Raw genomic sequence first — 25,385 nt, 5'->3', positions numbered from 1 at the left:
TAAGGAAGTGGATGATCAACTTTCCACTCGGATCAATGTGGCTCATGTCTATGGTGGGCTGGAGGGAGGCACTGGGTGAAGGGCACCCGGAATCTGTGGCTCCCTCATCATCCACCACTGACATAAGCTGCTTCATGGCTTGATAATGGAAGCTGGAAACACCAAGCCATGAGGGTTGCAGACAGAAGGGAGCTTGTGTATTTGGATGGTGCAAGTTCATCAGTTTGGAAGGTGGCAATGGAATGAATATCGAACTTAAAAGGCCACCAATGAGATGGGTGTGCAGCAAAATACAGCTGCAAGAAATTGCTTCTTTTCCTTACAAACAGGCAGAAGCAAGTACAACCGCCAGAGTTATTTTTTCTTTTTTAACTGCTAGGGGCCAGATAAAATGGCTCTGGGATGGACCATATCTAGCCCATGGGCAGGCAGCATGCCAATCCTGCACTACAAGTCCACATACAGATGGGGGAAATGAGGGGAAAGAATTGCTCAAGAAATATTAAGAATAGACACTGAACTCATCACTCACCATCTGCTCCGATTTTTCAGCTTTGTCCTTGATGTCTTTAATCTTACCAAAGAGCTGCTGAATAGCCTTCTGGGCTTCTTCAAGAGCCTAAAGGAAGGATGGAAAAATCCTGAATTTGATTTCCATCTAAGGAAAACTAATTTATTTTATTTATTTTTAAGTGACGCAGCAGGAGCCCAGGTTTGGCACACACCCTGAATTCTAGACAATAAATAAGGAGAGTGAAAATCCCCAATTTCCTCCTTTTTAGTCCTCCCCAAGGCCTCTGAAATGTTTCAGTCTCCTTAAAAGGCTTGTGTCTCGTTGTCCTGGGATGCCTCCCTGAAACTATTGCAGAAAGCCCAGATGGCCAGCAGACGGGTTGTTTTGGGGATCTCCTCCTCTGGCTTTCCAAGAACAAGAGGTCCTAGCCAGCCCACCCGCTGGGACCAGCGTTCGCCAGTCAACAGGGCATCCAAGCTCACCTGACTGGGTCAAAGTAGGTAGGGCTGCCCATATGGTCACAAACCAGGCAAAGAGGCAGATCTATATCCCCATCAACAATACGATTTTTTAAGGATGTGCACACAAATGCTTGGGTGTCCACTGTTGGAAGAGCTGCTGCTTCATGGGAGTTCACCCACTCATCTTGCTGCAGGTGTGTGTGTGAGGACCAGAACCCTGAAATAGCTACTGGGATAGGAATTCTATCCAGTTAGTTGCATCAGGGCTTGTGTTTATTTTCTGCTTGCTTTTTAAACTCCATAGCATCCTTTGCAACCTTCCCCTTTCCTAAGTGATCAGTGCTTTACTGGCATTCCTTGCCTTTATCCTTTCATTTATTTATTTACAATATTTTTATCCTGCCTTTCTCCCCAGAGGGACCCAAAGCAGATTTCTTGTTTGACTCCTTAGCCCTTCACGCTTATTTAAAGAAATTTATACCCCAACTTGCCCATGCCAAAGCAAATTCACCTTTTCATGAAGTTCTTCTATTTTTACCATTTTACTAGGCTGGTCTCTGATCACTCAGGAGGGAGTAGACTTGCCTCACCTCTCAAACCATCACGTTAACTACTGTTTACTTTCTAAAACACTGAACCCTCAGATTTTTGGCCTGTGCAAACCTAGGAGGGAAGCTTCTCCAAGGTGACTGTTTTCTGTCTGGGCTGCCTAGCCTTGATTGGCGACAGCTAAGAGACCAATTTCCCAGTAAATCCCACAGAACTGTGCACAGAGAACAGGGCGTGGGGTGCCAGTCACTAACTACTTGTGTTCTGCCATCCATCCCTAAACATCTGTTAGGAAGTTGCTGCAAAAACAAGGAGTCTTCTGTGTGTATGTCAACAAGAGGGTTAAAGAGGGATCTGCCGGAGGATAACAGCCAATGCATCTAACAAAGTGGGCTACAACCCACAAAAATGTCTGCTACAATAAGTCTGCTAGACTGTAGGGGTGCCAAAAGACCTTCTGCTGTTTAATGCAGGAAAAGCAGTTCCTGGCAGGAGGCACAGATAAAGATGGTTCAAAAGGAGGAGAATTGCACTTCTCAAGGCAACCGGAGCTCAGGGTGAGATGGAGTTGCTGCAACCCCCCCCCCGCCCCGCCCCACAACAACTTTGCATGGGAGGATAAGCTGAGAGTCACTGGCCTATCACAGAATCTGTCAGTTAGAGGGGGACTATCTAGTCCAACCCCCTTCCTGTTGTGGGGAATTCAGACCTAGAGCACACCAAGTAACCACTGTCTGAAGACCATTCACCGCCCCCAAGTTAATTAGCTTTACTGTCAAACTGCTTTACCATGAAGAAGCTTCGCCCAATGTTCACGGGAATCTTTCCTCCTGCAACTCAAGTCCAGCAGATCCAGCTGAATCTTGGGCAGCAGAAAACAAGTCCTTGGCCTCTTTTGAGCAACAGCCCTGGAAGCATTTGATGAGCATTATCCTGTCCTTCCTCCCACTCAGTCTTCGCCAGACTAACTGTACACAATGTCAGTAAGTGTAAGGAGAGATCTTGGGGTGTAAGTGTAAGGAGAGATCCTGATTTTAGAAATGGGCTATGTCAGAATGCCAGATGCAAGGGAGGATGAGGATGCACCAGGATGAGGTCTCTCGTTATCTGGTATGCTCCCTGGGGCATTTTGGTGGGCCGCTGTGAAATATAGGAAGCTGGACTAGATGGACCTATGGCCTGATCCAGTGGGGCTGTTCTTATGTTCTTATGTACCCAATTCCTTCAAGCTTTCTTCAAAGGAGCAGATCCGTGACTATCTTCATTGCCCTCCACCGAACCCATTTCAGTTTGTCTATGTGCTGAAAAACTTCCAGAACTGGACAGAGTACTCCAGGGGAGGGCTGACTAGAGTGGGATAAAGTGGAACTGCTGGGCAACCAACTGAATTTCATGACTGTGGGGACTTGAACACAGACCTCCAAACCCCTTCCCCTTTCACTGACTCTTCTAGAATTCAAGTTCTGCTGGCTATCTGCTGAAACAGTAGCTGCCTGTATCAACAACTGACTGAGCTTCCCATTGCCAACAGAAATAAGAGGAATCTCCCAAACCAGATAGTTCTTCCACCACAGATTTACTGCTGTTCCTTTTCTGTGCTTTTCTTAGAATTGATCAGCCCACGCTGGGGAGAAGCCTTGGCAGCAACCATCATTCCATTTAAACACTCTTTCAAAAAGAAACAGAAAAAAATGGCCTTGCATTCTATTACAAAGATAGGCAACTTAAAACATACACAGCTAACTGGGCCTTGAATCCGCTCTTGCAATTTATCTGATCACAGACTGTGATCAGATAAAGTACCAAAAATGGCGGCTGCATTGTGTCTCCCAACAGTTACTCAAGCCAAGAACAGCCAACAAGAGCCATTATGCGTTCTGAAGCTTCAGAAAGGCCCCAAAGAGAAGTCAATCCAAAGTCTGCCCCCAGCCCAGAGCCAAGCCCTGCAACGACTTCTGTTGGGGAACAGAACCAACTCCCAGCACTCACTGCGTTTCACCTATCCAGTTCGCAAGGGAAGCCAGAAAGACTTCTGGAAACAGAACCTGGAAAAAAGCAGCAAGAATTCCTACTGGTTTGCACAGCAGGAAGAGATAAATTCCCAATGAGAGACAAGGATGGTTCACACTTCACTGTGGCCCCTGCAGGGTGCCATATATGAAGTCACTACGATGCAAACAATTACGGTGGTCTGAAGGGCGACACAATCAGTGGCTCTTGCAATCAGCACTTCCCCAACAGTAGCCCCCATAGCTTCAAAAAAGACAAGATCATTGTATGAACTAATCCATGATCCATCTCCACACCACAGCTACAAACATAACACACTTCAACATGGAGATTTAAAGGGTTCCAACAACAAAGCAAGAATTTAGTCCTCGGGGAACAAGCCAAGAAGAGCAAGACAGACTTGCATGCAATTCAGATCTGTCCTAAGAATCCCGGGGGTAGGGGGAGGCAGGACAGGGGTTAGAAAGCAAAATTCCCCAAAGACTGAAGGTTGAGGGCCAGACCTGCATAGAACCAGATACTTGGGACTAAATCTGAGGCACATTTATCAAGAGTGTGAGCTTTTCCAGCCATGGGGAGGGGGACTGGGTCTACCCGGAGAGGGAGAAAGAGAACAACTCAACTAAGACCACCCACTGACTGAATGTTTGGGAAGAAGCTGGCAAAAGGGGTCCTGTAATGTAAGATCCCACTGACTCACTGTCTATTCTTCCAATCTGCTACAGCTTAAATAGGTTACAACCAAAGACTGCCAGCCATCAGTGCAAGTTAGCAGTGACTTGGGTCTGCCCACACTGCACTATCCTATTTGTTTCCTAAGAGCAGAGTGATGAGAACCCCCTTCCTAAACAAAGTCCTTGTTTTTCCATCCCTTGCACAAGTTCATCCGCAACAAACCAAGGCAGCTTCTTCCCTTACACACTGTGACCTTCAAGTGTTCCTCCACCCAGAATGGCCCAGTCACAACTGTGATGTTCAAAGACTCCAAACTGGTCAAGTTCCAAAACCCACAGAAGGCCCTTTGATAGGAAAGGCCTTTTCCCTGGGCGGTTGCTGGACAAACCTCTGTGAGTATTGAGATTCAAAGAACAGAGGCTACCAAAGGAAGCCCTGCCACTGTGTCCAATCTGACTGCACTGCAATGAACAGCACAAGCACCTCTCCATCACTCACACAGAGACAAATTACACTCTGAACTGAAACAGCCAGCACAAGCCCCAGGCTACATCTTGGAACTCTCCCATTTGCTTGCAAGTGGGTGAGTTTAGCAACTTCTTGAGTGGTGTCAAGACTGGGATGGTATCAATATTTAAGGGCAAAATTTTGTTCCACCTAATTACTGTATAGCTTCAAGGGTTGAAGTGTTTTGTCAGTTATAAACATTATCAATAATAAAGCAAAGCTGTGACTGATCTCAACTAGGAGGAACATTTGGACTTTTCTAGAACGTGAGGACACGTTCTGAAAAAAAAATCTTGTCTGAAAAAAATTTAAGGCGCATCAACAGAGACTGAAGTCTCACTTAAGCCCAACATTAAGCCTTTGAAACCCTAGGGAGCACCCTAACATTACATGCTCACTGAACACAGCAGATTCAATTAAGAACATAAGAACAGCCACACTGGATCAGGCCATAGGCCCATATAGTCCAGCTTCCTGTATCTTACAGCAGCCCCACCAAATGCCCCAAGGAGCACACCTGATAACAAGAGACCTGCATCCTAGTGCCCTTCCTTGCATCTGACATAGCCCATTTCTAAAATCAGGAGGTTGCATATACACATCATGGCTTGTAACCCATAATGGATTTTTCCTCCAGAAATTTGTCCAATCCCCTTTTAAAGGCATCCAGGCCAGATGCCGTCACCACATCCTGTGGTAAGGAGTTCCACAGACCAACCACACGCTGAGTAAAGGAATATTCTCTTTTGTCTGTTCTAACTCTCCCAACACTCCATTTTAGTGAATGTCCCCTGGTTCTGGTGTTATGTAAGAGAGTAAAGAGCATCTCTCTATCCACTTTACCCTTCCCATGCATAATTTTGTATGTCTCAATCATGTCCCCCCTCAGGCGTCTCTTTTCTAGGCTGAAGAGGCCCAAAAGCCTTTCCTCATAAGGAAGGTGCCCCAGCCCAGCAATCATCTTAGTTGCCCTCTTTTGCACCTTTTCCATTTCCACTATATCCTTTTTGAGATGTGGCGACCAGAACTGGACACAATACTCCAGGTGTGGCCTTACCATTGATTTGTACAACGGCATTATAATATTAGCCGTTTTGTTCTCAATACCTTTTCTAATGATCCCAAGCATAGAATTGGCCTTCTTTACTGCCGCCGCACATTGGGTCGACACTTTCATCGACCTGTCCACCACCACCCCAAGATCTCTCTCCTGATCTGTCACAGACAGCTCAGAACCCATTAGCCTACATGTGAAGTTTTGATTTTTTGCCCCAATGTGCATGACTTTACACTTACTTACATTGAAACACATCTGCCATTTTGCTGCCCATTCTGTCAGTCTGGAGAGATCCTTCTGGAGCTCCTCACAATCACTTCTGGTCTTCACTACTCGGAAAAGTTTGGTGTCGTCTGCAAACTTAGCCACCTCACTGCTCAACCCTGTCTCCAGGTCATTTATGAAGAGGTTGAAAAGCACCAGTCCCAGGTCAGATCCTTGGGGCATACCGCTTTTCACCTCTCTACGTTGTGAAAATTGCCCATTGACACCCACTCTCTGTTTCCTGGTCTTCAACCAGGTCTCAATCCAGGAGAGGACCTGCCCTCAAATTCCCTGACTGTGGAGTTTTTTCAGTAGCCTTTGGTGAGGGACCGTGTCGAACGCCTTCTGAAAGCCTAGATACAGTGGTACCTCACATAACGAATGCCCCGCGCAGCGAAAAACTTGCAGAACGAAAGCGTTTTGTGAAGTTTGGTAACTCGCACAACGAATTTTTATGACCCGTGCTTCGCAAGACGAATTTTTTTTTGTTTTGCTTTGGTTTGTTTTAAGGGGAAGATCTTCATGTCAGTTTATGATCCCATCCACCCTAGTAAGGGGAGGATCTTCATGTCAGTTTATGATCCCGTTCACCCTAGTAAGGGGAGTCTTCATGTCAGTTTATGATCCCGTTCATCCTAGTAAGGGGAGGATCTTCATGTCAGTTTATGTAAGTAAGTCCCATTGTGCTTGCTCCCAGGAAAGTGTGCACAGGATTACAGCCTTCAAGCTCCCCACTCAGCATCCCCCCCGTTTTTGAAATCCTCAGTACAGTATGTATGCCTTTAAAGAGCACTTAATAAATACTTTGTAAACCAAATTTGACTTTGTTCTGACTTTTCTTGCCCATAGGAACGCATTAATTAAATTTCAATGCATTCCTATGGGAAAATGCGCTTCGCAAAACGAAAAACTCGCATAACGAAAGGACTCGCGGAACGAATTAATTTCGTTATGCGAGGCACCACTGTATATAATTTCCACGGGTTCTCCCTCATCCACATGCCTGTTGACATTTTCAAAGAATTCTAAAAGGTTTGTGAGGCAAGAATTACCCTTACAGAAGCCATGCTGATTCTCCCTCAGCAAGGCTTGTTCATCTATGTGTTTTGAGATTCTATCTTTGATGAGGCATTCCACCATCTTACCCGGTATAGATGTTAGGCTGACTGGCCTATAGTTTCCCAGGTCCCCCCCTTTCCCTTTTTAAAGATCGGCATGACATTTGCTATCCTCCAATTCTCTGGCACCGTAGCCGTTTTGAGGGAAAAGTTGCATATTTTAGTCAAGAGATCAGCAACTTCATTCTTCAATTCCTTAATAACTCTTGGGTGGATGCCAATTCTTCTCCTGTAACCATAATTAGCCTGTAGAATTCACTGCCACAAGATTTGGCAAAGGCTACTAACTTGGAAGACTTAAAAGGAAATTGGGGAAATCCACAGATGTATCACGATGCCTCTGTGCTATCTCCAGGCTCAGCAGTAAACACGCCTCAGAATACCAGCTGCAGGGTAGGAAAGAAATATCCCTTTCTCTCCTGCCTGTGGCTTCCCAGAGGCAGCTGGTGGGCCACTGTGGGAAACGGAATGCTGGACAAGATGGTTCTCTAGTCTGATCCAGAAGCATAAACTTATTAGTTTTCTATTTTGCCCTTCCTCCAAGCAGCTGAGAGTGGCATTCATGACTTCTTCCCTCCACTATCACTTTATTCTCACAACATCCCTGTGAGGTAGGGTAGAGTGAGAGTGTCACCCCATGTCACGAGTGGCACAGCTGAGCAGGAACTGAAACCCAGATCTTCCTGTTCCAATCGCAGCACTCTACATCACTACACCATGCTGGCTCCCTTTATGAGGAACATATTGGGATTACTTTTATGAAGTCTGGTCCATCCAGTTCAGTATTGTCTGCACTGATGGGCAGCGGCTCTTCAGGGGCCTTTCCCAGCTCTACCTGTAGATGCTGCAGGGACTGAACCTGGGACTTTCTTGATGCAAAGCAGATGTTCTCTTCCACTGAACAATCCCTTCCCATAGTTACAACTACTTATTACTTATGAAGTGCTATCCAGGTACATGACACCTGACACAGAGCAACAAAGAAAGTCCATACCTCAAAGGTGCAGAATCTTAAGTGTCTTTCCTGTCACAAGGAAAGACAATAGAGGATAGGGAGGGGACATAAGGATTTATCATTTGCTGCCAGTACGAAATACAGGCTCATACTTGCCTCACAGTATGAGGTTCAGATAAATAGTCTTTTTGCAGTTGCAAAAATGCCAACTTTTTTTCTTTTCTTAAATAAACAATGTCCAAGAAACTAAACAACACTGTTCCTTCCTGGCAGGTCATCAATTCCGAACCACCCCCAGGCATGTTTTAGGTTAAAATGACTTAGTGAGTTCTTCAGGCTTGGAAGAAAGAGAACCCTGCTACCCTTTCTAACCAGATGGAAGATTTATTTTTTAAATTAAAAAATCCAGTTTAAACGTAGCTTGGCAGCTGTTTATTATGCAAAAGCAAAAAACTGCCTGGGCTGTTGTAATGGATGCCTCAGATCACAGCAGATTTAAGACAATGGAAGCCAAAGCAAAGCTGGGCTGTGTGTATTCTGTATCAGACTTGTAAGCAGCCACTCACCTCTGGCAAAAGACAATCATCCTCCAGGTAACCACACAGGAAAGGCCAAGTTTTTTTTAAGTCTCCAAATGACCAAATATGTGGGTTTGGACGGACTAGCAAAAACCCTTAAATTACTGAACCAACACGATGCAGATAGAGTGAGATTTCAAGATGGCAGTTGGCATTTACCTCTGGGTCACCCCTACCCCACACCCTTAACTTTTGTTTAATAGATGTTATTTAACTTTAAAAAGCTTCTGCTTTTCTACACATCCATCTTTCTACAGACATAAGCACCCTGAGCTACAGGCATATGCTTTAAAAGAGTACGCATTGTCCAAAAAGGGAAAGGAAGGCAACAGCTCACTGACTCCAAAGAACTGCTCCCCGGTCTACTCAAGGAGGGTGCAGTGGCCGCAGAAGTGCAAGATGGTAACAGAAAGGGCTGAGCCTGCTCCTTTTTTCTCAGACTACTGCTGCTACTTCTGGCCTTGGGAGGGAAGGGAAATAGCACATTTGAATGTACACAGTATTTATACATGGTCTTCCAGTTGGAGATTCAAGCCAATCTCACCCTCTGAGAATCCCAAGAGTAATTTATGATTTTTATCCCTCCAAGGACCTCACATAGTTCTTCCTTCCTCCCTACATGCCAGGTTGGTCAGGTTAGAGGGGATGACTGGTCCAAAGACATCCAGTGAGCTTCACGGTCAAGCAGGGACTTAAGCCCAGGTTTTTCTGATCCTAATCACTATATGACAATGGTGGACGCAATTGCAGGGGGTCCTCATGTCCACAGATCCCATATCCTCAGATTCAGTTATCAGCGGATTAGGTCCAGGCCCCCTCCAGCGTGTGCACCCTGCACACACACCCTCGGAGGTGAGGTGAGCTCAGGAAGACCCTGAAGGGCTTCCCCTGGGTCTCCCAATCTCTTATAAGGCATTAATAATTCACTTTTGGTTTCTCTGTGAAACCAGAAGTTGCATTGTTTGAATTATACAGCTTAGTCTGAGTCCAGCAGAGGCCAGGGACGGATGTCCTCAGCCTCTGCTGAGCTCAGACTCCCCTCTGGAGGTGAGGGGAGTAGAACTCCCCTCGCATCCAGAGGGCGGGTGACCCCCGGACCATGGGGATGGGCATTCACCCAGATCCACGGAAGTTCCAGAATGGAACCCCCCTGTGGATAAGGGGGCATGCCTGCATACATAGAAAGCTATGCCATCGTTCATCAAGGAATCTGATTTGGTGGTAAAAGTTCTGGCAATGGCAGGCTCAGTTACCTTGTCACAAAGGGACAGGAGTATGCAGAAGAGCACCTGGCTGCCACTGGCTGAGCTGCTCCGATTGTCAGGGGCATACAGCACAGAGTTCACCAGAGCTTCCGTCTGTAGGGAGAACAGCTTCAAGAATGCCCCTGTGCCAGATCTGAGAACTGGGATGGAGGAAGGGAGGATGGAACATCTGCAGCAACTAACTCTCTGCAAACACCAGGGCCAGCCAACCGCAACAGCCACGGAATCCACTTTCCTGGCCTCTGCCAAGGCATCAGAAATAGCCGACGTCTGGAACGGCTGAAGAAAGTTGTGTTACGCCCTGCCGAGGAATGTTCCGCCGCTGTTTCCTCCTTGTAAAGAAGTCATTAGCAATGCAGTGTTTTAAAAAGCATTGTCTACATATGCCATGCAAGACAAAACAACACACACAACAAATTATGAAACACACCAGAATGCAGGGGAGCCACAGAGAGCTGGTCTATTTAAAGCTCTCCTTTAAAGGCAAATGTGGGGCAAGGCTTAAAAACACAGATGCTTTGAAACAAGGACAGCAACAGTAACTGTGCTGGGGGCCAGGAGAGAAAGTGCTCTGCACTCCACTATAGATTTTGCATGGGGATTATTCTAATTTGCATTACCTTTCAAATTGCATATCAAAACTCTATCCAGAAAACCACAAGTTTTAATCGAGTTTTGCAATGAGAAACTTAGTAGCCCACAGGGGCGAAAGGTAAGAGCTTACTGGACAGCCCACATATGACATTGGTCTGTGGCACAACAGCTGCCTGAAAGAAAACAAGTACCAGTTTCCTATTTTCCACAGGCAAATTACTATTCACAAGACTGCTTGAAATCAATGATTAACTAAAGCTGTAGCCAATTCACCTCTGCAGATGGGAGACCAATTCTAACTGGTGTGTGCAATTTTTTTAATAGGCGCTGCTGCAAGTAAAAGGAAAAAGAAAATATATTCGCACTGAACCAGCAACTAAATTGTCTAACAATGCGCAGTGAGAAGGAAAACACACACACACACTACATCATGCTTGCATTAACGCAGACAACCAAGTAACCACATGGTGACAACCTTACTGTCTGGTACTCAGGCGGTCACCTGCCCTAATCCTCTCTTTCATTTAAAAAGCTAAAAACTAAGAAGAGTAACTCCTGAGACCAAGTTTGCTGCAACACAGAATGACCCCCTCAGATCAAATTGCACTTCTGTTGGCAGCCACAAATTCTTGCATGCACATTTTTGAAGCCTCTCCCTACGCCATCCACAGAATAGTCAGAGTGAAAGCAATGGATCTTTTCCCCCCCCCCCTAAGAAAACATCTCTAGGCCTCCATAATTTAACTGTAGGCACCATACTGGCAATCAAACAAAGGCTCCCTTCATTTTGGACTGGGGGGGAGAGAGTAGGCGAGACTGTACTGGGGGTTAAGCCTTCCAGCCCTACAAGACATTCTTAATTAGGCTACTATCACAGACAGACAATCTATTCTCCCCACCTCCATCTCTCCAGAGAAAGCAGTCCAGGAGAAGAAAGGAATAGCAATTATTTTTGACAGCGCTCTCTTTTGTCTGGCTTTTTTTTTTTTTAAGATGGGGGGAGAGGGAGAAAGGAGAGAAGGCAAACATTCCACCAAGCACCATTCAAGAGCTTTTCCTGTGTAATATGACCTGCTCTGGTTCCCTACACTCTGACCTACTAACTACTGAAGCTGGGAGATTCTTGACATTCTTGCTGTGGCTTGTACTTTCAAACGCCCAACTGGTTCAGTGGAGCTTTACAGCAGGGAACTGTGAGTCAAAGCAACATGGTCGGGTACACACATACAAACATACATATGTCCTGGGTGTATAAAGTCACCCTTTAAGAAGTCACATGGATCACATGCACATGTTCTTACAATTCATAAGGGCAGGCCAGGACTGCTTTGCTGCATCATCAGTGGGGATGAGAATGAAACAGCTTCCCTAATGCGACCCAGTAAAATTCACTGCTAAGATACAATTTAACTGACAAATTTCAGGCACACAGCTCAGTTCCTTAACCTCACCAGTAGACCAACGTACATCCTCCAAGAAGAGAGTATGTTGTGCCAAGTATTTCATTTTGCAGACTAACCACAGAAAACAGATCTCAGCCTTGCACACTGTTCGTGAAGGTCTTGCATCTAGCCAGCTACCATCTAATACACCAAGCACTGTGATGAGTGGGCCATTAGTCTTGCCTAGACTGTTCATCGCAGAAGCAAAATGTGAACCGGGGGCTGTCTTCTTTCTAGACTCAAGGCTCAGACCCTTAAACATTATGCTACACAGAGTCTGAGCCTGCCACTCTTCTGCTCATAAGAACAGTCCTGGTTTTACCTGCATGGTTCATACACAGTTAGGACTGTGGCTAGAAATGCTGCGATGTAGGTGCTTAAAGGAATGGTGGGGAGACCAAGAGATCAATGCAACAGCCAACACCTGAACAGAGGTAGCCCAGCATTGTGTTAAATATATAAACACGTGTGTGCATGCACACAAATATTAATAAAAATAAATTAATTTTTACTAAGTGCTGGTCTGTTGTCCTAGAACTTTGGCACTTATTTACCATGAAAACAAAAAGTGAAGAAGCTTCACTCCTTAGCACTGGGTAATACCCTGTCTCCATGTTTCTCTTTACATTACATGAACACTAAACATTCAAGGAAGGTGCTTGGGGGCCTTCCTTGAAGAAGGGGGCCAGAGTGGGGGGCCAGAGTTCCCTGGGCAGATTTGGGCACAAGAAAAACCTCCTTTACCTAAACTTGATTTGAGTCATAAACATGTACCTGGCGACCATCCTGTCCCACGTTGGTGTGCCCCCTCACCACAGTCCGAATATTATCATCCAATCGCCTACGTGGAAAAGGCAGACAGTGAGAAAATAATTCTCTGCATGGGAACCAAAAGCAAATCGTTAAATAAATACTTATGAAAAGAAAGACGGACAAATGTGATCCTTTCAGTTTTAAAATACATATTCTAGCACCACAGGGAGCACCACAAACTCCACTTGATGCAAGCAGCTGTGAAGAAGGCAAAATCCATGCTAGGGATCATTAGTAAAGCGAAAGAAAATAGAACTTCTATTATGATAAAGCCTTTATTACAAGTTTATGGTGTGGCCAAATCTGGAATACTGGGTACAGTTCTAGTCATCACAACTCAAAAAAGATATTGTAGAACTGGAAAAGGTGCAGAAGAGGGAAACTTCATCTGGTTTCCTCAGGATAAAGGATCACTTTATGAGGAAAGATGATGATGTTTGGGACTTTTTTTTTGTTCAGAACAAAGGAGAACAACATGACTGGAGCTTACAAAATTACATGTAGAGAAAGTGAACAGAGAGACTTCTCCCAATACCAGAACCAGAGGTTATCCCAAGCAATCAATGGGTAGATGAAATGTTTGGCATTCAAAATACCAACAACATACAACAAACCTTTATTAGGCATATAGTTTTACAACTAATATCTCCAAACAGTCATGTGTGAAGGTATATATTAAAAGAGAGATAAGAAATAAGAGTTAAAACACACCAGTTTGCTTACACAGTTACTCCAAGTTGCTTAGAACCAGCAACTTAGCCTGCTTCAAGTTGCTCAAATGTAGAAATTTAGCAACTGGAAGGGTCACAGACTCAAATTCACCTGCCAGCAAAAGTTGTAAAGAGGTGATCTCAGAGAGACCTTTTTTGTTTCCTGACAATGAGGGGAGATACTGGTCTCTGAGCACCTGATTAAGAGCACAATGCAGAACAATGTGTGGAAGAGAGTCTACCTCTCTGAGGCCACAATTGCAAAATTGTTCTTCCTTCAGGGCATTTCTAAACCTACCAAGTAGGTCATTAGAAGGCAACAGGTTAGAAGGTTAGAAGGTTGCAGGGCTAATGTAAAAGCCCTCCTTTCAAAGGGGCACTCTAAGAAGGACAGGTATTTTGGTTGTAGACCAAAGGTATTGTTAAGATGGAAATTTAGGGGTGAACATTTTTTTTGTGCTGCAGCCAAAATCTCTTGCCTTTCTATGTCTATTAGTCTTGTTATCAAGAGCCTGATAGAAATCTCAAGTGTAGCAGCTCCTTGTAGATCTTCCTCAAGACCCATTTTTCTAATTTTCTTATTGAATAGAGCTAAGCAAGGAGACAACATCGAGTCAGTCAATAACCCCTTTAACAATGGATTTTGGTCAGCCCTGAAGCACACTTTGGCCCAGTATTTTAAGAAACTGGACCAAGCTAGAAACTTCAGCCTATATTAGCCTGTCTCCAGGCAAAGTGCCGCGAAGGGAACGCAATGCGGTACACCTAAGATCTTGTATAGAAAATTAGAATGTATCTTTTCAATTGAATCATTTAATGCTGGCATCCAAACAGGAATGCCATACAAAATTTGAGGTGTAACTTTGGCATTAAAAGCCTGGAGAGCAGCTGGAATGAATGAATTACCCCAAGAGAAGAAAAAGCGAGTAATAGCCTAAACAGCTAGTTTGGATGAATTAATTACTGTAAGACGATGGGAAGACCAGAAATGCCGGTAGTGAAACCGGAGACCAAGATACTGAAATTCCTTTACTTGTTGTATTGATTTACCATTGAAAAGCCAAGACTGTGGTTTCCAAGAGTGCCCAAACACCACAATCTTGGACTTTTCATGGTTTAGCTGAAGGGCATTGTTGGTAAAATATTCTATGCAGGCATTAACCAGACTCCTTAATCCTATTTTAGTTCAAGATATCAGGGCCATGTCATCAGCATACAAAAGGAGAGGGATATCCACTGAACCTAATTTGGGGGAATGCATATCAAAGTTTGCTAGATAGGGAGCCAGATCATTAATGAAGAGATTGAACAGGGTGGGAGCAAGAACGCACCCCTGCTTGACCCCCTTGTTGATTGGAATTGGGGCCGAGAGGCCGCCCTCAAAATGCCATTTCAATCAGCATCTCATTGGTAGCAGGGCAGAGAAAGAACCTGCAGAGCCACCGCCGATTATAAAGAACAATGGCCAGGTTGGACAAAAAGAAGATGACTGAGAGGATACCACAGAGGTTTATACAATTATGCAGAGGGAAAGATGATCATTTTCCCCCTTCTTCCCCAATACTAAAACTCAGTAGACCAGGAGAAAGAGTGCTGTTCAGCTGAGTTGGTTGGCAACAGATTCAGAAGAGACAAATTGAACTACAGTACACCTTCCCCCAGCTGGAGACCCAATTTATGGAACTGATGGCCACAAGCTGTGTGGCCATCACACAGTGGCCACTGTGAGCTTTAAAGCAATAAACGGGATAGGACAAATTCAGTGGACTATCCAATGAATAGGTAGTAGCCACAGGAAAATGGAACCTCTAGGTCTAGAGGTAGTTCATCTCTGAATACCAAGGGGACACACAGCTTGGGAGGGCTGTTGCCTTCATGCCCTATTGTAGGCTTCCGAGAGGCATCTGGCTGGTCACTGTATCACAGGATGCTTTGTCTGACCCAAGAGAACTCCTTTTATGGCCTAACTGACTGTTAGCTTTATATGTTTAGTTTTGGTTTAATGGCACAGAAGGGGCTTTTCCCCTTTTGGTGGAACAATGAAATAGGAAACAGCAGCACTTGCCTTATTTTCAACTTGATCTTATTCACCACATCATCTATGTTTGCCAAAGACTGTGAAATAAAGGAGAAAGAATCTATCATTTATTGTGCATGCAATATTAATAGAACTGAAGGGAGTTTTTTGGTCACCAAACACATTGAAGTTGTAGGTTACATACAAAATTTATTTTTTAAAAGTGAATCTCTTATTGCAGTGGTTTTCAAACTTTTTAGCACCAGGACCCACTCTTTAGAACGACAATCTGTCAGGACCCACTGGAAGTGATGTCAATAACCTGGACGAGATATTATGACCTAAAATGACATCATCAAGCAGGAAAATATTTAACACTCCCGTATGACAAAATCAAATCATTATGTAAAAGTTTACAATAAGTACAAGCTTAAAAATTTATTTAAAATAAAGAACCCTCCTAACCCTCCTAAGCAGTTGCTCATCTGTTTAAAAAAGTTCCTCAGACATGCCAAAGGTTGCAATCGTATCCACACACAGAAGACAGAACCATTGACTATCATTGCTAAAAGCATATACATAGTAGCCTGTAAAAAAGTACAAATGTGTAACATTTACCCAAACACAGTCACATACCATGGTAGCATCAAGTCTAATATATGAAAAATAACACATTAAATGAATGGGGATCCACCTGAAATTGGCTTGCGACCCACCTAGTGGGTCCTGACCCACAGTTTAAGAAGCACTGCCTTATTGGTTTTATACCACTTTAATGTTCTCGGTTCCCTGACCCCAGACTCCTGGAAATTATACTTACATGCGGGTCAGAGAAACATCTGCATTAGAAATGTCTATGCTCCTTCCACAAACATGAACTACAGCTCCCAGGGTGCCCCAGTAAGAAGTTATGTCTATTAAACTACTTCAAGGCAACAAGTCCATGCACACTTACTTGGGGAGTAAATCCCACAGAATTCAGTGGGGCTGCCTCCCAGGTAAACATGCAAAGGACTATACACAGGTCCTTGGGGCAAGACTTCTGCTTCATTCATTGTGTTGTACCATGTCATGCATGCCGAAAGAGAGTTCTCTTTTCCCCCCTCCCCTAATTTATTGGCTAGCAGCTCAGGAATAAATAGAGGCAGTTCAGGCTTGATGTACGTGGGCCTGGATGCACACGATGCATCTGAAACCCTAGTGATGTGCCCTTAACAATGTACAGCTTTGTTTGTTTCCCAGAGGCAGAACAGGTTTGAATGAATGACAAGGGTGTCCTCTAGTGGACAGATGATGCACAGCAAAGAAGGGAAAAGAGATCCATTCCAGAGCAGACCTTCTGCCTGCAAGGAGAATGAAGTTCCTGTTCCCCATTCACAAACTGGGAGAATGACTCTTGCCTAAAGTGAAAGCACTGGCATTGTGCCACAACTGAGGGTTTGCCATTTTGCCCTCAGGAGGAGAAGAAATGAGCATCTGAATGCTAGAAGTGCCATTGTTCAAGTATGCCAAGAGTTTGCTGCTTCGGATGCCCCTTTCCAATGCCCATTTCACCTCTGCCAGAAAGCACTGAGACTGAGAAATGCTGAACCTGTCTCTTGTCTTTACTAATCTGTTGGTTGAGGGCTGACAGAAGGAAGTAAATTCTCACACAATAATAATGCTTTGCAGTTATGTAGTGCTTCGGAGCATTCAAATCAAATACTTTGCTTACCAGACCCTGTCAGAATCTTTACATAAACCTTGTAAAGTAAGCCAACAGCAGCATCCTCATATGTGGGGGGCTGATGCTGAAAGAACTACCTCAAGCTACCTAGCAAGGTCAGGAACTTCTCCAGTTCCAGCTCACTTCTCTTACAGCGCAATCCAGTGCACACTTATCTGGGATAAAGCTCCACTGTACATGTGGGCTGGTAAGTAAACAAAGGATTTGGTGACAAGGAACTATAAACTACACACATAAACTCATGGACTTCAATACCAGAAGATATGCTGGTAATTTAGATAACTTTAAAAAAAAAAAAGCATTAGATGCATTCACAGAGAACACATCAATTAAACATGATAGCTAATGACAGACTCTCCACGTATAGAGGCACCATACTTCAGACTACCAGATGCTGGAAGCAACAGGTTCACCATGCCTTTTTTGTGAGCTTCCCAGAAATGACATCCGCCTAACTGCTGTTGGAAACAGGATGAGGAAATAGTTGCTCTCTAACCAGCAAGACAACTATGATTTCATTAACATCTACTCTGTTTCTCTAAGGATTTCAAACTTCCAAAAGTAAGCAAGGCTTCTTGGAAAAAAGACATTACCATGGTCACACACAGCACCTGTGGCAGAGTAAAGTATTATTAAACTCAAGTCTGCCCACCCCAGCTGCCTCCTTGGATAATAAGCAAAACTTAGAAGACAAGGAAACCTAATTTCTCTGTCTGGTACTTTTTTTTTTTCCTTAAGAGGTGATAGAACTTTTCTGCCAGCAATTCGAGATGAACAGAACCTCTATGACAGACCCTCCAAGTGCAAGATTGGGGGAGGCACTCTGCACAAACAAATAGTAGTCTCCTCACTACTCACACAAAAGATCATACTCACTTGCTCAGTTGGGAAGAGAGTGTTAATGTACTCTACAGCATTAAAATCAGCTCTGTCCAGTGGATCTTGACTGGGAAAAACCTAGATAAAGAAAAAAAGAATCAACACCTCTGCTTTCAAATGGCATCTATTAGTTTACAAACCACAAGGTTGCGATGACCTAAGTAGTTTCAGGAGTACATTCATTGTTGTTTTGACAATTATTTCCCTTCTGTTCTTCCTGTCTTCCTGTCATTTTATCATAAGAACATAAGAGCCCCGTAGGATCAGATCAAAGGCCCACCTAGTCCAGCTTCTTGTATCTCACAGTGGCCCACCAGATGCCTCAGGGAGCACACAAGACAACAAGACACCTGCATCCTGTTGCCACTGGGCATTCTGAGGTCGCCTAATTCTAAAATCAGGAGAATTGTTATCTGACTTAATAAATGCAGGATGGCCAGGCTTTCCAAAAGCAAGACCTGACACAGGAGAAAGCCAAGCCATTCCCTTGTCAGGGCTTGCTTATCCTAAAAATCCACCAGTCTATTAGGCACCCCTTCTATAAGTTCTGCACCTCCTAACAATACTGCATATCCTTTCCCATAACCCTTGCTTCTTCAACCAGTAAACCCCCTCCCACTCATGTAACACTCCCAGCCCTATCCCTCTTCTAGCCAGCACCCCTTCATAGTCCCTCCAGCAAGCATACTTCCCCCAAGACCCCAACAACCACCCAGCCCCGCACTGGCACCACAAAGCACCCCCCCCGCCACAAGCACCAAACCCCCCAAGTGACACCCTACTGAAACCTCAAACCAGCAGGGCTCTGCTGACATTCCTCAAGCATAAGAGCCCCGCTGGACCAGGCCAAGGACCCATTTAGTCCAGTTTCCTGCATCTTGCAGTGGCCCACCAGATGCCTCAGGGAGCACACAAGAGACCTGCATCCTGGTGTCCTCCCTTGCATCTGGCATTCTGACGTAGGCCATTTCTAAAATCAGGAGGTTGCACAACCCCACCATAGCTTGTAACCTACAATGGAGTTTTCCTCCAGAAATCTGCCCAATTCACTTATAAAGGCATCCAGGTCAGGCGCCATCATCATGTCCTGTGGCAAGGATTTCCACAGACTAATTACATGCACCCAACCAACATGGCTTGTAACCCGTGATGGAGTTACAACCCGTGATGGCGTCTAGCCTGGACGCCTTTAAAAGGGGATTGGACAAGTTTCTGGAGGAAAAATCCATTATGGGGTACAAGCCATGATGTGTATGCGCAACCTCCTGATTTTAGAAATGGGTTAAGTCAAAATACCAGATGTAGGGGAGGGCACCAGGATGAGGTCTCTTGTTATCTGGTGTGCTCCTTGGGGCACGCCAGATGCAAGGGAGGGCACCAGGATGCAGGTCTCTTGCTATCTGGTGTGATCCCTGGGGCATTTGGTGGGCCGCTGTGAGATCCAGGAAGCTGGACTAGATGGGCCTATGGCCTGATCCAGTGGGGCTGTTCTTATATGTTCTTATGAATTTTCCTCCAGAAATCTGCCCAATCCACTTATAAAGGCATCCAGGCCAGATGCCATCACCACATCCTGTGGCAAGCAGTTCCACAGACTAAGCCCAAGAAATACTGGTTGCTTCTTCAACCAGTAAACACCCCCCCCAGTCACGAAAACCTCGCACCCTCAGCCCTGCCCCTGTCCCAGCCAGCACACCTTCGTAGTGCCCCCAGCACCCACACCTCCCCCAGGACCCCCACAGGCACCTGCCCCTCAGTGGCATCACCAAGTCCCCCCAAGTGGCGCCTTACTGAAGCCCCAAACGAGCAGGACTCTGCTGACATCCCCCAGGCACTCCAGGGCCCCCCCCCAACCAGGGCTCCCTCCCTTGGCACCCCTGGTGGGGGCACAGGCCCCCTCCTCACTGCCCTGCCACAGCTCCGCAGCGCCCCTCCCCCTCCTCACCTGCTCGATCGCCAGCTGCACCTCGGGCGCCAGCTGCAGGGCAGCCTCCAGCCCGTCAGCGAAGTCCAGCTCGTCCTCCTCCATCCCGGCCTGCACCACGCCTCCTCAGCTCAGGCGCCACCTCCAGGACCACACTTCCGGGAACGGTGGCATTGTGGGATGCTGGAGGACCAAGAAGGGCGGGGCGGGGCCAAGGGAAAGGGGCGGGGAGGAGGAGAAGCCAGACAATGGGGCGGGGCCAAAATAAAGGGGCGTGGCGGAGGAGGGGAAGCCAGCCCATCAATGCCCTTCCTCCCCTCCTATGCTGACAGTGGAGGGATTTGGGAGGAACGTTTAGAACGTGTCTCAGTCTGTATCTCCTCAGACCCACGGTTTTTTGGGAGGAAATAGCATGCTTTCCCAAGAGCTTTCAAGAGCTCAGAAAAGCACAGCCATTCAGCTGAGCTGGCCCCATGGCTCATGGCCTTGATCCCCAGTCCTTGCTCCCAGCTACCTGAAAATTCACAGCTGACTTGAGTCTAACATCCGGCTGGTCCATGAGGCCAACTGAGGTAGTTGCCTCAGGGGGTGGGGGTGCCTTGGGAGGACCACCCACTTGCCTCTGCTGTTCTTCCTGCTATGGTTCCTGCTCCCTAGATTCAAAAAGCAGGAGGGGAACAGACCAATTGAGGAAGCATGGAGTTATGGAAAGTGCCATGAAGATGTGGGGAAGATTACAAATCTTCGTCATGGCCGCTGGGGCTCAAAGGTGGCTGCTGATGAGGAACAATTAGATTTCCTCACTAATAAATAAATGTTTTCCTCACAACAGCCTTGTAAGGCCAGTTAGGCCAAGAGGGAATATCTTGCCCAAGGCCACCCAATGAATGTAATCACAAAGCAGAGATTTCAATGCACCGATGCCCTGGTCCAACTCACTATGCAGGCTCTGAAATGCTCCAGGTATTTTTAGATACAATTCCTGTTGTTTTGAAAAGTAAAGGGCCTCGAGAGACTTCTTAAGCCTACCTAGTTGTTTTATGCATGTTGCTGCTTGCCATGCATGCAATAAACATTGTAGATGTAGCTGCTGCACCAGCTGGAGCACCTTCCTTCATGCAAAACTTTCCATGCTTTAAATGAAGCTGTCAGGATGAACTCTGATTCAAACCTGGAGCCTACAAAGTCTGTGTGCTGGTAGTGTAGGAGCCAACATTTTAACCTCCCGTGGCTCCTGTGCCCTCATCACCACCTTGATTTGCGGGTGATTGCCAGAGATCATGTGCACCTACTTGCCATGAAACGTTTTGTAGATTCCTACATATTAAGGTGTTATTAAAAGCCCAAGAGCAGGCCAGGTCATCAAGCCTGGGAAACTTTAACCCTGATTGTACTGCAAATCAATTTCTCAGAGTGACCTCAAGCTCTAGCAAAGACAGGAAATCCATGGCCGTAGGGAAGCAGACATAGACTTATCTAGTTATTTTAATAATAATAACAACAACAACAACTCGGTATTTATATACTGCCTTTCTGGTCATCGGATTACTCCTCTGACTTTATTCAAGGCAGTTTACATAGGCAGGCATATCGAAATCCCTCAAGGGGATTTTTACAATCATAGAGGTTCTCTCTTTCAAGAACCAACAACATTTCAGAATGGATCTTCCTGGTTTGGTCTCACTTCTGGCCTCCAGTTCTCCCACGCAGGCTGGCAAGCAGCTCCATCTCTCACATGGAGGGCAGCCAAGATGCTTCCTGCTCACACCAAGAGCAGGTGGAATCACTCAGCTTGGCTTGTCAGCTGCTTCAAGGTCACGCCAATCTCAGCTGTTCAGGGAGCTGCCGGTGTCCTTGAACTGGTGACCTTCTCATGTTTATCTTCCGGCTAACGAGGCTCTACCCTCTAGACCAGACCGCCTGCCCACTTATTTTCTAGTGTACCCTACAATCCCCAGAATTCCTTTGGGAAGGAGATGTGTCACTCCTTTTAAAATCAATTTAAGTTTGCAGTATGGTAAATAAGGGCACAATCCTAACCAACTTTCCAGCTCCAACATAAGGGCAATGCAGCTCTGAGGTAAGGCAACAAACATTCCCTTTCCTTGAGGAGGCCTCCGTGAGTGACACCCAACTGCAGGATACAGCACACGTCCCATTGGCACCACTATGCCAGTGCTAGAAAGTTGGTTAGGATTTGGGCCTAAGTCACTTATTTTCAGTGTATAACAAGATGGTATTATTTCTACAAAGTGTGATATTGGTCACTAGTGATGTCACCCCCCCAAGGGTAGCACCAGGGGCAGACCACCCTCTGCCTCCCTACTATCTATGCCACTGAGACCGTATTGGATTTTTCCCATTGGGAAAAGCAAAAGTAGCCCCGGGTTTTCATATCATCCCTGTGGTTTCTTCCAAGATGGCAAACCACTTTGCTCATTTATTAAAAGGTTCAATTAAGCAGCAATCACCAATTATGATAATAACATACAGTATTTCACAGTACCATTAATCTGTGTGGTGTTTCATATAGTAATAGTTCAAAGGCAGTTCCTTGCCCCAAGGAGCATGAAGACATCCAACTGATGTCATGGAGTTCATGATGCTGAAATAGATTGATCGGTCACCAAGGTGCTATAAATCTCTTTATTGTATAAGGAACACCAGAGCAGCCCTGTAGATCAGACCAAAGGGTAATTTAATACTGCTTCCTGCTTTCCAAATTGTCCAACCAGATGCCCCTGCAAAGCTTATCAGCAAGGCATGAAGGTAATAGCCTCTCTCAGCCACTTTCCAGCAACTGGTATTCAATGACATCTTGTCCCTGAATGTGGCAGTTCTATATAGCCAGGAACAGTACCAGCACATGGCACCCTAGGGCAGCTGCCAGGAGCCACCACTGCCTGCTGATCAGTGCTCACTGCTCTTGAGCCTTTCCAGGACGGTTGGGCCCAGCCGCCGTTTTGTAAACTGCTGGCCACTTACAACAAATGGCAGGTGCCAGTGGGGCACAATTTTGATCGCCTTGGAGCCAACAACATAGTGGCCAGTGGCTGCTGAAAAGAGTGCCACAGCTGTCGCAGCTAAAATAAACCCTGTTTGGTGATGCACACATGTAGGAAGGGGCCTGTCATGAATATGTACAGTTTAGGCCTAGTAACATGTAAAGCCTGAACCAAGCTAAAACAGTAACACAGAAGTGGCTTGCAGTTCCTAGCTGCTAGGAATTTACAACTCAATGGAAGGTGATAATGTAGCACCTGGGCAGCCAGAAAGACGCCCATCAAGGATGGAATGCAGCTGTAGATCTCCAGGGGGAAGGGAAGAGTTGAGAGGGCTAGCATCCAGCCCCACTTCCATAGGACAGGGTCTTCTGGTCTTTGTCTCTTGGTGAGATAGGTGGTGGGTGCACATCCTGCCCCGCCAGGACCATGTGGCCTCTTAGGTAACTGACCTGAGGATCTACAAAAGAAACTGACCCAGGTGAGAGTTAAAGAATAATAGAGTTAGCCATTTAGCTTTGTTGTTTTATGCTGATATGTTTCCTAGAAGTTTTTATGCCTCTAGCATTTGCTGCCTTTGTAACTTTTTGTAACCCTATGTACTATGTAACCCTATGTAAAAAGTAAAAATCTTTTTACCATGTTGGTTCATTGTCTGTTGGGGACAAAGTTTCAGAATCCTGCCTAGCCGTTCAGCAAGCTACCAAATCCTCATTGTGGACTAGTAACTTGAGGACTGAGACTTTAAGTAAAGAAAGTGCTCAGTGCCTATAAGGGATATAGTTAAGCCTAGAGGGTCTCAGTGTCCCTGGACCGAGGCACTGGCTCTTACAGGGTGGTGGCAGTACTACCAAACAGGGACCTTTGAGGGCTCTAGGGTTCAGAACCAACAACTCTGAGCACCCCAAAACCCTGGGAGAGTAAGACAAGTATACGACAGGGCCTATCAGAGGCGCCTGCCAAGGGCCACCTCAAAGCTGGAGCCAGCCCTGCAGTATTAAGGCATCATGGCTAGTAGCTACTGATAAGTCTCTCACTATCTCTGTTTGACCATAACAATACCAACTGAACTGCTCTAGACTGGTGTCATTGTGCAAGTCAAAGCTGAAGAGTAGATCCTAAATAGGGCTGGAAACACCAGGCACTGGGATGCAAGTCTCTCTTTGCCTTGTGTGCTCCCAGAGGCATTTGGTGGGCTACTGTGAGACACAGGAAGCTGGACTAGATGGGCCAATGGCCTGATCCAGTGGGGCTGTCCTTATATTCTTATGACCCCTTCATATAGTGAATGGGGGCACGGATCTGTACCAACAGAATCCCTTCTTAAGGAAGCTCTCCATGGTGATCTCTGCTTTGGAGAATTAACTGCTCGGAGGGTCACCCTATCCATGAGGCAGTTGCCTCGGGTAGCAGTTCGTTGGTACGGGTATCTCCACCTGCCTCCACCACTCTTCCTGCTCTCTGGATCTGAAAAGGAAGATGAAAACAGTGGCATCACTAAGGTTGGCATCACCCAATGTGGGAGGCCAGCCCGTCACTCCCATGATAGTCCTCCTGCCATGCATTGGGTGGGGCAATGCCCCAGGTGGTAGACATGGTGCCACACCATTGCCCCGACCTGCTTGTTTTTTGGCTATCGATAGAAAAAAAATATTTCAACGTGGTTTGCTTTGTTGCATTCTGCATGAAGTCACGCCTTGAATGGTATATAGCATGATGGTATTTGACAATACCGTACCAAGATTTAAAAATTTTTGGCCAGTAGTGGTGTCACATACACCTGCATGCACATTAACTGGTGCGTTCCACCCACCCGCCGACCCACATCCCCTAGTTGCACCAGTGGGAACAGAGGAAGCACAAAGGAGCAACAGAGGCTGCCACTGATGCAATGACAAGTAAAAAGGGCAGGAGGTCTGGTCTAGAGGGTAGAGCCTCCATTTGCCTGAAGATAACATCCACAAGGTTGCCAGTTCGAGGCCACCGGCACCGTGCAACCTTGGAGCAGCTGACAAGCTGAAGCCGAGCAATTCCATCTGCTCTGAGCGTGGGAGGATGGACGCCAGAATGTGAAACCAGATCAGAGAGAAACACCTGAATGTTGTGGTTCTTGAAAGAAAGAACCTTCTTTCATTAGTAAAAATCCCTACAGGGATTTAAATAAGCCTGCCTATGTAAACCGCCTTGAATAAAGTCTTGAATAAAGACCAAGAAAGGCGGTATATAAATACCAGTATTATTATGATGATGATTATTATTAAAAAGGGTGGTGACATTTGGCATGCAGCCTTAGGTGCCGGGAAGCCTTGGGTTAGCCCAGGGCAT

General features: G+C 45.8%; 2 protein-coding genes across 2 annotated transcripts in view; both read right to left on the bottom strand.

Annotated features, from left to right (window-relative positions):
- The window catches only part of VPS53 (VPS53 subunit of GARP complex), a 51,101-nt gene extending 30,929 nt beyond the window's left edge, over positions 1 to 20,172 (bottom strand). Inside the window, exons 1-5 of the mRNA XM_066636258.1 lie at positions 20,080 to 20,172; positions 18,132 to 18,212; positions 15,578 to 15,627; positions 12,764 to 12,830; positions 533 to 619 (exon numbers count right to left, since the gene is read on the bottom strand). Of these exons, the coding sequence (XP_066492355.1) occupies positions 533 to 619; positions 12,764 to 12,830; positions 15,578 to 15,627; positions 18,132 to 18,212; positions 20,080 to 20,163 (369 nt within the window). The 5' untranslated portion in view covers positions 20,164 to 20,172. The remainder of the gene's footprint in view (positions 1 to 532; positions 620 to 12,763; positions 12,831 to 15,577; positions 15,628 to 18,131; positions 18,213 to 20,079) is intronic.
- Positions 1 to 25,385, bottom strand: part of RPH3AL (rabphilin 3A like (without C2 domains)) — a 174,246-nt gene that overhangs the window by 128,506 nt on the left and 20,355 nt on the right. The gene's annotated exons all lie outside the window — the stretch shown is intronic.

This window comes from Tiliqua scincoides, chromosome 8 (genome assembly GCF_035046505.1).
Source record: "Tiliqua scincoides isolate rTilSci1 chromosome 8, rTilSci1.hap2, whole genome shotgun sequence".
NCBI lineage: Eukaryota > Metazoa > Chordata > Lepidosauria > Squamata > Scincidae > Tiliqua > Tiliqua scincoides.
Note: the sequence above shows the minus strand (reverse complement) of the source record. Positions and strands in the feature narration are given on the sequence as shown.